The sequence below is a fragment of the Festucalex cinctus genome, chromosome 1 (assembly GCF_051991245.1).
Source record: "Festucalex cinctus isolate MCC-2025b chromosome 1, RoL_Fcin_1.0, whole genome shotgun sequence".
Taxonomy (NCBI): Eukaryota; Metazoa; Chordata; class Actinopteri; order Syngnathiformes; family Syngnathidae; genus Festucalex; species Festucalex cinctus.
Window position 1 is genome coordinate 40748536 of NC_135411.1, and position 15832 is coordinate 40764367.

Sequence of the window (15832 nt, forward strand, 5' to 3'; positions counted from 1 at the left end):
GTTCCTCTGCCCTGTTTTTCTTTTGTCTCTCTCTTAACCTCAATTTGTTAACCCAGCTGGTTAGAATTAGACATTTCAGACCTGAGTTGTGGTTCCATTCGTTTCTTCCAAAATATTTTTACTTGATTATCATGTATTAGTCGCATTAGAAGTGCCTTGAGGTAATTTAGAACTTGGATTTTATTGTCAGTACTGGTATTTAACATGTAAGAACTTTTTCTGTCTGATCCTTTGTGTTTCACTTTAGACTTTCAGTCCTTTTATAACGTCTTAAAAAACTGTCGGGGGCATCTTTGTGAGCGGTCAGTCTTCAGTGACAGAACAGAGGAATCATCTGCCGTACAGTACTTTCAGGTAAATGGACAAAACAAAGAAATGACACCTTAATATTGCTCTGATAAATCTCTACCTCATCCCACTGCCCTGTTAACTCATTCGGGGCTCCAGTCTGCCCCTAAATGGTGACACGTTACCTGTTGTCTACAACATTGAAGTTTCTTTTTGGATACCTTGAATCCCAAGTCACCAAGTCGGGACAACGCAGTGTGTGTCGATCTTAAGTAGGTCTCTGCCAACTTACCTGCAATCAACAAATCATCTACATATTGGACCAACAGAGAGCCCCCCGGCAAAATCATATCCGCCCATTCTTCTTGCCAATACTGATTAAAAATCCCAGGTCAGTTTCCAGCCCTGGGGAACCCATGTTCTTGTAGGTGAACACAAAATATTTCCGGCATTCCTCTGCCAGTGGAATGCAGAAGAAGGTATTAGCCAAATCAATGACAGAGAATGCATGCATGCCTGCATCTCCAGGCCCAGAACACCCACACAACTGTGTGGATCCGGGACTGGGATGCAAGGAGTCATAGTAATATGATTTATTTAGCTCAAATCATGAGCCATCCCGTAATTGACACTTTATTTATTTATTTAATTTTATTTTTTAAATACAGTTAAAGCAAGAGTATTAAAGGGAGAACTTGATTCTTCCAGTACTCCAGTTTTCCAGTGTCCCTCGAGGGTCTCCATGTTGCCTTCAATGGCCTCTGGTACAGGGGTACTGCAGCATGTTAACAAAAGCAGTCGGGTCTACCTTGAACGTGACCAGAGTCACGGATGAACAGTCCCGCGTCAGTAGGCCCCTCGGACCACAGTGAGTACGGCAGCAAGTTCAACAGCTGTTCGGCGTCCTCATGGTCTGAGAGCTTTTTGCCATGGAAACGCATCAGTGTCACATGTTCCAACACCTCCTCGTGCCACCATGGTGCCCTGAATACAAAATCATTCAGTACTAGGAGATTACAACAGATTGGGCATTTGACCTTGCTGCCAATCAGTTGCCAAATGGCATTTCATTTACATTGTTCCCAATTCTCTAGCTTAATGACCTAGTGCAAGTGCACATGAAATGTGTGGAAAGGATGTCGAACTCATTCTAAACTATTCACTCTGGTCTACTGTCAAGATGGAGGCAGCTGCCACACCTTGCTTCCTTATGTAAATACCTGTAATGTTAAGCGTCCAGTCTTCATCCTGTATTGACTCAAAGGATTATCTGTAAAGCAAATTGTCATTTCTGTCATAGTACAGTGTTGCCCAAAGCGCTTTTCAATTTAAGCTTCACATTCACCCATTGACACGGGTAAACTCGGACTCGGTCATTGTCAGCGGTCGATTCTGGGAGTTCATGTTGCACCATGTTCCATCCAGCGGACAATTTACATCCACAGTTCATCACGGTCCCATCTGGGCTGCAAAGGATGGTAGGCCTGGTTTTGAGAAGAAGATTTCTGCCCATCAATTTCACTGACGCTTCCCCTTTCGTAATGACAAACTGACATTCATGTGTCAAAATCGTCAGACTTATGAGCACCCCTGTAAATCTCATTAACTTATTCAATCCCATAACATGTAAAAACGTTTTGAAATATTTTGTCCTTGCCTCACAAAACCCTGTTTACACATTTTTAGGGCCCGAGCAGCTACCACTGTGAGGTCCCTCTTGTTTTTGTAGGAATTATTAGGGCCCGAGCAGCTACCACTGCGAATAGAGCTATTTTGTGTTCTCCTCCCCCCACATCCACCCGTTATAATTTCCTTTTGTTTTTTCCAATTAAAGGCTCTAGAGTCTGGAAAAATGGCAAAGAGAAGGGGACTCACCGCACATCCTTGTCGGCATCCTCGTTCCAATGTGATAGTTTGATAATCTTAATCTTAATTCTGGCTGTTGGGGTATTATACAAGGCTTGTATGACCGTAATGAAGACCCACGGAACCAAAACCGTCCTAACACTTTATATAGGAAGTCCCATCGGACAGAATCAAACGCCTTTTCCGCATCTAGTCCTACTAGGGGTGGGTGATATGACGATATTAGACCGTTAAGGACTTTAATGTGTTGACGATCTCATAAAACTGAAAGATCATCAGGATCGTCTGTAGGGCACATTCTATACAGTTCAACTTTATGCGTGCTCAAGCTTGGTTTATGCTTGACGCATCCGTGAGCCTATTTTTTCCCTCCCTCCACTCACTCACTCACTCACTCACTCACTCACTCACTCACTCACTCACTCACATACATGGTCTCCCGGCACCGAAGGCAAGTGACGGTTCCACTCCTCCACCTGGAGCCCGACACATCCGTGAGGTCCGCACGACTCCACAATGCGAAATGACGCAATTTCAGCATCCCCGTCCCTCCGCGACACGTCCACATTGCCCACACGCGCACCTACGATAATTTGTAAACTACGCGGAGTTGCGGACGAGCAAACGCTGTTGTAAACAGTGTTTTCTACTTTCCGATTCTGTGTTTTATTTCCTTTGCTAACTTATCCGAAACTGTTTTTGTCGATTAGTTTATTGAGGGAAAAACATGTTCAACTTCTTTTGTGGTGTTAAGCGCTGTTCATACACCGTTTGCACTCTTTACTGCCTCCTGTAGTCTGGGAGAATATCGACCACAGCTGCTGACGTGTACTCAACCAACCAATCACAGCACGCACAGTTCACCGTGCGTCACATTCCGGCCTCCCTGCTTGTTTGTATAGCGGGAAGCCATGGCGGAAAGCCAAAGTGATACCGATTTGGTCCCGAAAAGAAAGTCCACCTCCATAGTGTGTCCATTGGTTTGGCTTTTCCCCAGAGTACACGGCGTGACAGAAGTAATTTGCAAAGATTGTGGAGACTCCATTCGGACATCAGATGGCAACACGACAAACCTGTTTAATCACATGCGGAGACGGCATCCGAAACTGTACGCCGACAGCCAAACCAAACGGAGACCAGCCGCTAGCAGCTCCAAGCTAACACAATCCACGTTAACACACAGTCATTTATTTACCAAGGGCACTCGATGTGTAAAAACAACCAAGCGGTGTAAAGAAGTAACTGAGGCTGTTCATTACCATTTGTTTACATTCATTGCACTATTTGACAAAAATTGCACTATTTCAAATAAAACCTGTTCAGAAAGCTTAGTTGGTTTAAGATGTCTGTTTTGTTTTTCTTTTAGGATTTTATATATATTTTAAATATGTTTTAAATTTTACAAAAATGTTCAGAAATGTGAAGATTAGTCTAAAAATATATGTAAAAAAAAAAAAAGAAAAAAAAATGGTGATAAAATCGACATCATGATTTTATTTTTAAAGAATCCACTACTATCGACACATTTTGATCTTTTATGATGTGATGTAATATGTGAAGGATAAGTCTCTAATATTATCCTGTCTTTGTTTTATAAAACCCGTCTGGTCTAAATGTATAATGTCAGGTAAAACATTTTCCTAGTCGTCTAGCTATAATGGGTGTAAACAATTTAATCTAGATTAAGAACACTGATGAGCCAATAATTGGAGCATTCCTGACCATCTCTTCCCTCCTTCGGAATTACTGAAATAACAGCTTCTCTCCATGAATAAGTGACTTCTCCCTCCTTCATCACCCAGTTAAATGCTTTATGTAGAAGTGTCATCAGTGTACCCCTTAATGATTTATACCACTCCTCATTATACCCATCTGGTCCGGGAGATTTATTGGCTTTAAGATTTGAAATTGCATTGTTTATTTCCTCCACCGTAATTTCAACTATTAGTGCCCCATTCTGTTCTCGTGTCACTTGGGTAAAATTCAAGTTCTTTTAAAAAATGTTCCATCTGAATGTGATTACATGCTCTTGTATTGTATTGCTTTTAAAACTGTACATCTCCTTTGGGTCTAAAGTAGTGATAGACCGATGTGTTTTTTCCAAGGCCGATACAGATTATTTGTAGTCAAGTAGGCCGATAACCGATATTTCAAGCCGATATTCATTTGCAGTAAAATGGTGGGGGGGGGGGGGGGGGGATTCTTTTAAACTATATATAATTTCTCACAGAGTAACAAATTAATGCGAATGTAGCTCATTTGGGGTTTTTATTAGGGTTCGGAAAAACGTTTTAAAAAGATTTTCGCGGTGAAAAATTGTGTGAATATGTTCCAAATGTGTTTACGACAAATAAAAACTGACTGCGAACATCTTACAAATCCTGATGAAAACCCCAAATTCGCTACGTTCGCAAGTATTCCCTGCTCAGTGAGCTTTATCGGCCTTCAGATTAAAAAAATGGCCGGTGCCGATATTTGGCATTTTGACAAATATCGGCATCGAAAATCGGCCCGGCCGATTATCGGTCTATCCCTAGTCTAAAGTCCATCAAACCTAGTGACGCCCTTGGTATCCAGCAAATGTAAAAGCAGTTAAAACGGAAAAGGCATGGCAGCCTGGTTGTTTTCAGTCTGCGCCATCTAAGATCGTCTTCTACGCGGTGCTACGGGTCATCGGGTGACCGCGGAGGGAGCCTCAGCTGTGTCTGTCATTCAGGTGAATGGGACTGTCTGCAAGCAGTGAGTGCACTCACAAAAATTTTTACTCCAAGTTTCAATATTTATAATAAATATTGAATTTAGAGTCGGGAAGACATGGCTGATTGTGTGTGTACAAGTTGACCAATGGCTCACTGTTTACTACAACGCCATTTTGCCTCCTACATCACACAGAGCAACTTTCATGTAGGTCAGGCGGCTTTAAATATCGATCTAATTCTGAACTATCGGACCTATAGAAATGACATTTTTTTTTCCCCCTCAATATCTGTTTGATAACTATCCTGTATCCCTAATTTCTTATCACCATTTTTGGAGCATTACACGGGAGTTAAGCATTTCCTCCTTTGTGGCGAAGCAAATATGAAAAGCAAAATTTGATGCTCTCAAGATTTTTCCCCAGTTGTTGTCCCAGGAGATGGTACAAACCAAATTTGGAATCGATCAGATGAATCGTCTAGGGCAAGGTGGCAAAAGTATGACCCTTGGAAATGTACAAAAACGAACCAAAATTGAACATTCAAAAATTCACATCTCACGGGACGTGCTGGGATATGGCTCCATTAGGGTGCGCTACAGAGCCATTTTGTTTTCATTTATGACAACTTTTTTTTTTTTTTTAACCATGCCCGATAATTGTGCAAAGGTTGGTGAGTTTTCATACATGTTTAGGTCCCCAAAAAAGGGATTCATTTCAGAGAAGAACAAGAAGAAGAAGAAGAATTTCTACAGTCGCTGCTCGGGCCCTAAAATTCCTCAACCCCAATGTGCTCGTATCCCTGTCCAGGGCTGCGAGGGCCCTTCTTATCTGCTTGTTACTCTAAATGTATCTATTTTTGCTTGAACAATAATGAATAGTATTTTTTTTTCTTTTTTTAATACTTACAGTTTTATGGCTACCTCTCACAACAACAAAATATGATGCAGGACTATGTGCGCACAGGGACCTACCAACGGGCCATTTTGCAGAACCACGTCGACTTCAAGGACAAGGTAATGAGATGTTTTAAATGATTTTTAACAATGTCGTAATTAGACTTTACACTGACAGGGCTCGACACTGCGACCAATTTACCCGCAAATGTGGCCAACTGTACAGCCTGTGCTGGTGAAAAATTAATCGAGTCGCACGGTGTGAGTACATGTTTTAATGAGTGCTGCAACGGCTCATCTTTGGGCCGTGGGCCGTATACATCAAGCGCCACGGTTTGTGTCGTCATAGTCCGCAGAACACGCTGCGGAGGCCACCTTCAAAATAAAAGTTTTCCAAGTAATACATTGACGTCAAGGGCAGCACGTTGACTGACTGGTTGGCACGTCCGCCTTGCAGTGCTGAGGGCGTAAGATCCAGTCCAGGCTTCGCCCTTCCTGGGTGGAGTTTGCATATTCTCCCCGTGCCTTCGTGGGTCCTTTCCAGGTACACCAATCTCCTCCCACAATCCAAAGTAATGCATGGCAGGTTAATTGGGCGCTCTAAATTATCCCTTGGTGTGCTTGGGAGTGTGGATGGTTGTTCATCTTTGTGCCCTGAGATTGGCTGGCAACCAGTTCACGGTGTACCCCACCTACTGCCCAAACAGCTGGGCTCCAGCGCCCCCGCGACCCATGTGAGGAATAAGCGGTCACAAAAATGGATGGACATTGACGTCAAAGTAATTGCCGTGTTTGTATTTGCTGATTGACCACAAAAATCCTCAATGCATAAAGCCTTTTTAGGGCCCGAGCAGCTACTGCTGCGAAGTCCCTATTGTTTTTGTTAGAATTTATTATTAGGGCCCGAGTAGCTCCGTCGCCGACAACTTCCTGCCGTGTCTCGCGTGATCGCGTGCAGTCATGTGGCATTAAAAACAATGACAACTACACAGAATGTCTGTGCTCAACAGAGAAGCAAAACGAGAGGTGGACTTCCTTTGATTGAACTCACCGTACACCCCCATAGCTTCTCTTATGAAGTTCCATGCAGCATTCTTATTTAGGTTGTCCTAAAAAATGATGCGCCGTGTCATATATAATTTTGTGGCTTTCCACCTCCATTATAAATCTTTCTATTTCTATAAATCTCATCCACGCTCGCTGGTGTTTAAACAGTGAATTAAACATTATGACGTTTTGCTGACATGATTGCGAAATAGGATCTGGCGAGTATTTTATTCTGAAAAGTAACCGGAATGTTTTAGTTTGAACCTGTGTCGGTTTTCCTGTCCCGCTCAATGTGTTCTGTGCTAGTTTGCCATTTGATGGATGCCGACGAATGCGTCGTCCAGCAAAAATAGAAACTAGGTATAAAACGGAAGCACTCCTTATTGGTACACCTCATCATCTTTCTTCACCTATAGTTCAACTTACCTTCGATGGACAAGTCATTCCTCTTTCCTCTACAGCAATAAACCTAGGAGTCCGGCTCGACCCTCACCTGACCTTCAAAGATCACATAAAACATCTATTCAAAACATCGGTTTACCACTTTCGCAATATTTCAAGAATCCGTCCCACTCTTATCTATTCCAACAGCAGAACAACTGCCTCTCGACTTGATTACTGCTCTTCACCGGATTACCTTGCAATTCCATTCAGAAGCCGCAATATATCCAAAATACCGCTGCCAGGGTGCTGGTGAAAGCCAATAAATACCAACACATTACTCCAATTCTCAAATCACTTCACTGGGTCCCTGTTGCATCCCGGATCAATTTCAAAATTCTATTACTGACTCATAAATGTATCCACAGATCTGCACCAACCTACCTCAAAGAACTGATCACGCTACAATCCTCCACCCGCACCCTCAGATCCTCAAACACGTTGCTCCTCAAAATCCCTAAAACCAGGCTCTCCACCATGGGAGACAGAGCTTTCTGCGCAGCTGCACATATGACTCTGGAACAGGTTCCCAACTCACTTGAGGGCCACCCAGAGCCTGGACTCGAAAACAGACGGCACCAACTCCATTGTTGTTATTACTGCTCAAACACCATGTTTTTGCGCCGAGTCTTGCGAGACCCCTTCTTCCGTACTTCAGCATTTCAAGAACAACGAGTTTTCGTTTGATGTGTTCGATCATTTGGCGATTTCTGACAGGAGATTCTGAGCCTCCACAAAAGACACCTGAGTCAACGGAAGAAAAAAAAAAAAGCAGAACAAGTAATAGGAGGAGGAGAGGAGGGAGAGAAAGTGGGTGCCGAGTTGGAAGAGATTGTCAACAGAGAAGGAAAGGCCTGGTATATACTTGGTTAGTAGAGGAAGTTTCAAAATGATTTCTCTTGAGTTCATGATTGTAGCCCCTTCAGACCCGCATTTTTTTCTGCTGGGTAATTTTTTATTTTTTTGCTTACTTTGACTCTTTTCCCACATAAGAACAACATGGAAATGTTTTTGGGGGTTATCTCATGTTTTTAGTTTTTGTGGTGGACACCAGGATAATACAGTATGGCTGTCACGTGTTTTAAACTTATATGCAACATTTTTAACAATAACATCATGCAAATCAACTTGCGATTGGTTATGTAAGATCCATTCATGAACTAGAGGTGTTGACATCATCCAAATTGTGTTTTATTGTTTTAGACATGCGACTATGTCATGTCCGCTGGGACCATCTATGTGTCTGAATGGGTTAAATATTAAAAAGCCTGACACTTGACAGGGGTGTGTAGACTTCTTATACCCATTGTATGCAGTTTTTAAATCAGATGGCTATTCTATGTTGATGGCTTGTATTATTTCTCCAGATTGTGCTAGATGTTGGCTGTGGCTCTGGGATCCTGTCTTTCTTTGCGGTCCAGGCAGGAGCAAAGAAGGTCTATGCTGTCGAAGCGAGCACAATGGCTCAGCATGCTGAGGTACATACCGAAGAAATATTTAAAAATATAAAAATGATTTATAGTGGCAGTAAATAACGACCTGAAAAATATGGTTCAAAGATCAATCTCACCAATCAGTCATCCTTCATCAGAAGTGTACGCTACCCTGTAGGTGCTGGTCAACAGTAACCGTCTTGGGGAGCATGTTGTTGTTGTACCTGGAAAGGTGGAGGAGGTAACACTCCCTGAACAAGTGGACATCATCATATCAGAGCCCATGGGCTATATGCTTTTCAATGAGCGGATGCTGGAAAGCTACTTACATGCCAAGAAGTTCCTTAAACCCAACGGTAAACTAGATTTTAATGGTAAAACACTAAATTGGATCAGCTGATGTTTTATTTTAAATGATCAGTTTGTGAATTTGTTATGAACTATATATTTCTTCTTTTTTTGCTGTTGTTTTTAGGTAAAATGTTCCCTACCATTGGAGATGTTCATCTTGCGCCATTCACAGATGAGCAGCTGTACATGGAGCAGTTCACGAAAGCCAATTTCTGGTGAGGATAAAATAAAGAGGCAAGAAATTATGTTGATAAGTCAGTGATATGCACTATTTTTTATTTTTATTTTTTTCACAAGAACCACATTAGCCGAGCAAAGTCAAAGGGGGAGCCACTTTAGCAACAATAGATCAAATCACCCTAACAATCAGCTGGAACACCTCATAGTTACCTCCTTTTTGAAAACGGCATTAATTGAGATGAAATGAGACTTTTAATGTGGGTATTATTACTGGTGTCTTAGTTGCATAATTTTTGTTATATTTATATCGCAGAATATAAAAAAAAAGTATTGACTATGTTTTCATGTGTTTCCAAATTGCCACTAGGCATGTGCTGATATTACATTCTGAAGGTATGATAAATGAGCAAACATACCGCTGTGTCATGGTATCACGGTATTAGAATTACAGCTCTCAAAACTCCTCTTTTTTATATATATATATATATATATATATATATATATATATATATATATATATATATATATATATATATATATATCTTTGAGTAAATAACAACATGATTCGCCCCCACCCACATAATGAACACAATCAACATCAATAAATAAATGTTTATAATCTTCTTATTTTTAAATTATCAAGTCAATGTGTCCAATCAAAAATGTAGCCGCGAGGGGGCACAAGCCAGTGTCTTCTTGTGCCGGTCCCAAGCCCGGATAAATACAGAGGGTTGTGTCAGGAAGGGCATCCGACGTAAAACTTTGGCCAAACCAAACATGCGAATCAAATATATGACTTCCATACCGGATCGGTCGTGGCCCGGGTTAACAACGCCCACCATCGGTGCTGTTGACCTACAGGGTGCCGGTGGAAATTGGACTACTGTTGGTCGAAGAAGGAGAGGAGGAAGGTGTGTTTGTAGGAAGAAAGAGAAGAGGGACACCACAAGTCTCGGACTGAGAATTGGGACTTTGAATGTTGGAAGTATGACAGGAAAAGGTAGAGAGCTGGTTGACATGATGCAGAGGAGGAAGGTGGACATACTGTGTGTTCAGGAGACCAGGTGGAAAGGGAGCAAAGCTAGAAGTTTAGGAGCTGGTTTCAAATTGTTCTATCATGGTTTAAATAGGAAGAAAAATGGAGTAGGAGTTATCGTGAAGGAGGAGTTTAAGGACGTCCTTGAGGTAAAAAGTGTCAGATAGGGTGATAAGCCTGAAGTTAGGAATCGAAGGTGTGATGATCAACGTTGTTAGTGGGTATGTGCCACAGGTAGGATGTGAGCTGGAGGAGAAGGAGAACTTTTGGTTGGAACTTGATGAAATGAGGCAGAGCATCCCGAGAAGTGAGAGAGTTGTCACTGGAGCAGACTTCAATGGACATGTTGGTATCCAGAAGAGGAATGCCAAAGGACAGCTGGTGGTTGATTTTGCAAAAAGGATGGAAATGGCTGTCGTGAATACTTTCTTCCAGAAGAGGCAGGAACATAGGGTGACCTACAAGAGTGGAGGTAGAAGTACACAGGTAGACTACATCTTGTGTAGACAGGGTAATTTGAAGGAGATCAGCGACTGCAAAGTAGTGGTAGGTGAGAGTGTAGCCATACAGCATAGGATGGTTGTATGTAGGATGACTCTGGTGGTGAGGAAGACAAAGAGGGCAAGGGCAGAGCCGAGGATGAAATGGTGGAAGCTAAAAAAGAAAGTGTTGTATGACTTTCAGGAAGTTTGAAGTTGAAGTTTAGTTTATAAAAAGGTCAGTGCGCAGTAACATTAAAAAGATGACTGCACCAGATTTAGCACAATGCTAGTTTCCATCTGTAGTCCTCATAAAATAAAATTACACAACAGCAAAAAATTACATACAAACAACATAGGAAGTACCAAATTACATTCAACCAACATATGAAGTATCAGATACGCGTACAACATTATTACATTACAGATCTTATGAAAAGGGGCAGAATTATACAAAACAGCTATTTACAAATCTATAACAAACATAAAATGCATAAATACAGGTGGTGGTCGTAGTATGTTCGCTATTGAAGCAACAACAGTTATACTTGTGGCGTGTGTCCATCAGACGGTACCCACTAGGATATCGTCTGATTGACGTGTACCCAAGTACTTAGCAGGAATGATGTTCAAGGAGCCAGCCTTTGGCTGTGCGTGAAAAGCTTTCAAAATTGGTGTTGTTTTTCATGTGGTCGGGGTCGTTCCACTCTTTAATAACATTATAAGAAAAGACTAACTGAGAAAAGGCAGACTTTCTTTTTGGGATGGTGCAATCTCCCCTTACTGCAGACCGTGACACCCTGTTCGTTGATTGTGAGCACAGATGTACAAATGTTTTTAATGGGGGTGGAGCTGCATCATTAAGAATTTTATGCACCAAACAGATATTAGACTACCTGACAAGGTTATCGAAGCTTAACATATAATGTTTTACGGGTATGTTACAATGGTGGTGCCGCATTGGCTTTTTATCAAAGATTTTTAATGCTTGATTATAAAATGATCCAAGAGGTTTTAAAACAGTTTGTTGAGCCTGAGACTAGAATGACAGGCAATACAAGATCTATGACATAATCATTGCATGAAGTGTGATTTTGCTGCTACCAAGGATACGGAGTCCCTAATATGTTTAAAGTTAGAAATGTTAAATTTTAATTTTGGGCATACTGCTTTAACATGATTGTTAAATTTAAGTGCAGAATCTAAGGACACGCCCAGGTATTTTCTTCGACATTTTGGATCATAAAATTATCAGCAGAGATGTTTGGGGGAGCGTTTGGGATTGTTCTGTTTGAAAAGTACATAGCGATAGTCTTCTCTGTGTTCAGCGCGAGGTGGGACTTGTTCAGCCACTCAGTTGCTTTAGTCATAACACAAGATAACTTAGCAGCAACTGAGTTTGCATCGGGGCCGTGAGTGAAAAAAACAGTGTCATCCGCGTACATCAGGACATTCACGTCGTCACAAATGGAAGGAAGGTTATTAATATACTAGGGGTGTGAATTGCCTAGTACCTGACGATTCGATTCGTATCACGATTCACAGGTCACGATTCGATTCGACACCGATTAATCCCATTACGAATTTATAAGTCGATTGTTGCGATTTTTTTTTCATTCAAATTTAGAAAATACTAATCAGTAAGCTTGTAGAGTGTAAGATTTGTATGAAAATGTATTATTTATCTGAAATTTCAGTCTTATAGAGGTTGTAATCTGTTTCATGTTTGAACAGCATTAAAATAAAATATTAAGGCTTAATGTTCCGTTCATATAACATTCTTCCATTAAGGTGTGAATCCTAACCCGAAGTAAGACGTTTTGTTGGATATTTTTCCATTAAAAATGGAAGTTTAAAAATCGATTCAACCGCCTATTGAATCGATTTGAGAATTGCGCGATGTAGTATCGCGATATATTGCCGAATTGATTTTTTTTTAACACACCTATAATAGACAAACTAAAGAGCAGTGGCCCCAATACGGATCCTTGGATTACCCCATGGTCTAGACTGAGAAATTTTGTCGTTAATTTTAACGCACTGGGATTGGTCTACAAGATATGATTTCAACCAGCAAACGGGACCGGGTGCACAGATTTGTTTTTTTTCACATATGTAAGCTTCTGTGAGTGAGTGAGTGAGTGAGTGTGTGAGTGAGTGAAAAAACATAATCCGTGCGTGCTTTCAAATTGCCGTGGGAGTGACATTACGCAGCCGACAAATTCGGCCCTGTTTGCGCCACGCCACACCCTGCTCTGCGATTGGCTGGAGGGGTGTAAACACTGTCTTTCCACAGAAACGTCTCGCTGTTTACAAAACAAACACAAAATGGCAAAATACAGGCTGGGGGGTGGGGGTTTAGGACAAAATCACCACCATAAGTTAAGAGAAGCCCATAGCTATAAATTGAGAAGTAGTTTGTTTGTTTAAATCCTGTATTTAAAAAGTGCCTTTTCCTGAGTGAACCCGGCAGACTGGGCCTTTAAACTGTCCTTTGTAGTAGTTTGTATTGTAGGTATAAGCGCATCATTGTTGCAGGAGTTGAGGTGTTCTATGGGTCCATTTTCAGTCTTCCGTTCTCTCCCAGATAAATTGTCAATGCATTTCCATATCATTTTACTATTCTCTTTGGCTTGTTTTTTTTATTTCAAGAAAGAAGTCAGTTTTGGCTCTCCTGAGTTGGCCTAGAACTTTATTTCTTAGGCTTTTCTAGATCAGCCGGTCAGTCCCTAACCTCGACTTGGGGTACTTTTTAAAAGATGCATCTCTCTTTTTCATTAGAAGCCATAACCTCTCACTAAGCCATGGTAAGGTTCTCTTGCTTTTGATTTTTCTCTGCTGTGTTATAGTACATTTGGAAAGGATTTGAGTTGTTGCATTCTTTAGTACACTATAGGCCTGCTCGGTGTCTTGGCCACTAACTAAGTTAGCTCCATGTCACGCTTCGGGCTAAATAATATAAAAGTTTTTTCTCTATTTTGATTTCTATAACGGGTCTTCAAGAGTTTCCTTGAGACCAATGTTAGGTTATGGTCTGATAACCCTGTTATTAGATTATAAGTTTTATTAACAAGGTCAGGTTTGTTAGTAAATATTAAGTGTAGTAATGTTTTTGTGGAGCTGGTTATTTGAGTTGGATTCTTTATCAGCTGAGTTAAATTAAACTGTTTGGCAAGATGCCTCGTCTTGCAGGAGCGTGTTTTATCTAGCCAATTTAGGTTGAAGTCACCCATAATAATAGCTTCCTTGTTGCTACAATCTTTAAGTACATCCTTTAACATGTCAAAAAATACTTCCTTCACATTAGGCGGCCTATATAATATTACCACGTTAAAGGACATTTCAGGGGATAGGCTAATCGTGGCACCCACACATTGCAGGCCACTTTGGGAGATGTTAATCTGTTTACATTCTATATTATTTTGAACATATAGTAACACACCTCCTTTTTTATATGGTCTATCTCCTCTAAATAAATTGTAGTTCGGCATATTATAGATGCCTGCTGAGGTGTTTTCTGTCAACCATGTTTCAGACAGCCTATATAATCTAAATTTGAATCATACAATATTTTTTTCTAATTGTTCAGTTTTAGGCTTCTTATGTTAATATGTCCACCAAGGATCCCCTTTGGTTTTGCTTCACTGTCACAAAGAATTTTTGCGTGATTGACAGTTTGTAGAAGTTTAGTTGGTCGTTGTCTATTTGTTACCTTACAGGTTGTAAGTTTGAGAGGTGTGGTATTCTCAGTCTCTAGTTTGTTGTTCCTGGCTGCTAGTGCTAGCGGTCGTAGCTTGGGGTTTGGCCCGCTGCCTCCCGCCCATGGCTGGTGCTCCGATGTCGGTCCACAGCCCGGCGTCGATGGCCGCGGTCCCGGCGTTGGCCCACTGCTCGTCGCTGATGGTCGAGAATCCGGCACCGGCCCGCCGCTCACCACCGAAGGTCGTAGTTCGGATATCACCACGCCGCCCGCAGCTAACAGTCCCGGCTCCATTGCCGTCGCCCTGCCCATCGCCGAAAACCGCGGCACTGGCGCCAGCCCGCACCTCTTCGCTGATTGCTGCAGCTCTGGTCGATCCAACATCGGCCCGAGGCCAACAGCTGTTGGATGGAACGGGCCGGGTGACACGATGGTTTGGCGACGGATAAATCCTCCGTGGCTGGGTACGGGTACGGAACGCCCCTGAGTGAGCAGCTCCCCCGGCACTTCCCGGCTCGACGCCAGGAGCTGGTCAGTCCATAGAACATCGCTGCCCGGTTCCAATACAGGAAGAGTTGGCGTCTGCGTAGCTCCAGCGGCGAAAGGCCTCACCCGCTCCACGGATCCGGCCTCGGGCTCAAACGTGGTCGGACCGGGGTTAAGATGGATATCCCCGGCCAAAAGAAGCAGCAACAGGAGCGCTTTGGATGCGCTCGTTCGGCCCTGACGATCTGCAGTAAGTTCCATTTACATTGCATTGAAACCAGAACGCAAATCAAATATATCAAGTATAGAGTGCATGCAGTGAACATGTCACACATCAGTGAATGTCGTGCACGAGCAAGCCACAAGATTCTGCATCCAAAGTCCTATATTCGGAAATAATGGTATTGGCATGTTACTTGTAAGTACTCGACGGCACCGATCCCTACTGTTATAATGCAGTATCGGGGCCTCTGCTGATACCAGTATCGGAACAACACTAGGTAGGCGCTTTTCCACCGTTTTGTCCCCGGATGTTAGTTTCTCCACGGGACTTTTTCAGGGCCGAGCCGTTCCGTTGTAACCGCTGTTTAGAACCCTTTCGACAGCGGTTCTGCAGCGCCGGTCGTCGGGGGACTAGCGGGGCCGTGACATCAGCTGTCGTCTGATTGGCCGACAGCCACGCCGCTGCCGCCGCAAGCAACACCGTGGCACACGCCCATTTCCTTGTTTTAAGCGAGAGAGAAAGCCATAAAAAGTAAAAGTCATAAAAATACAGTATATACAATAAATATAATAATGTTTACAACAACGCTTAACTATATAATTTAAAAGGTACTTGTGGATCGATTTGTAATGTTTGTGGTTTTAAAAAAAACATCGTGAGGCTGGTGTTGCGTTCCTATTCACTTGAATGAGAGCTCCAGGGACAGACCTC

The 15832-nt window shown here is 42.2% G+C and overlaps 1 protein-coding gene across 5 annotated transcripts in view; it reads left to right on the top strand.

Moving 5' to 3' along the window:
- The window catches only part of carm1 (coactivator-associated arginine methyltransferase 1), a 99299-nt gene that overhangs the window by 18822 nt on the left and 64645 nt on the right, over positions 1-15832 (top strand). For all 5 annotated transcript variants that reach the window (XM_077535661.1, XM_077535662.1, XM_077535663.1 and 2 more), the window contains exons 3-7: positions 248-354; positions 5761-5865; positions 8601-8711; positions 8845-9022; positions 9142-9232. In XM_077535661.1, coding sequence (XP_077391787.1) covers positions 248-354; positions 5761-5865; positions 8601-8711; positions 8845-9022; positions 9142-9232 — 592 coding nt within the window. The remainder of the gene's footprint in view (positions 1-247; positions 355-5760; positions 5866-8600; positions 8712-8844; positions 9023-9141; positions 9233-15832) is intronic.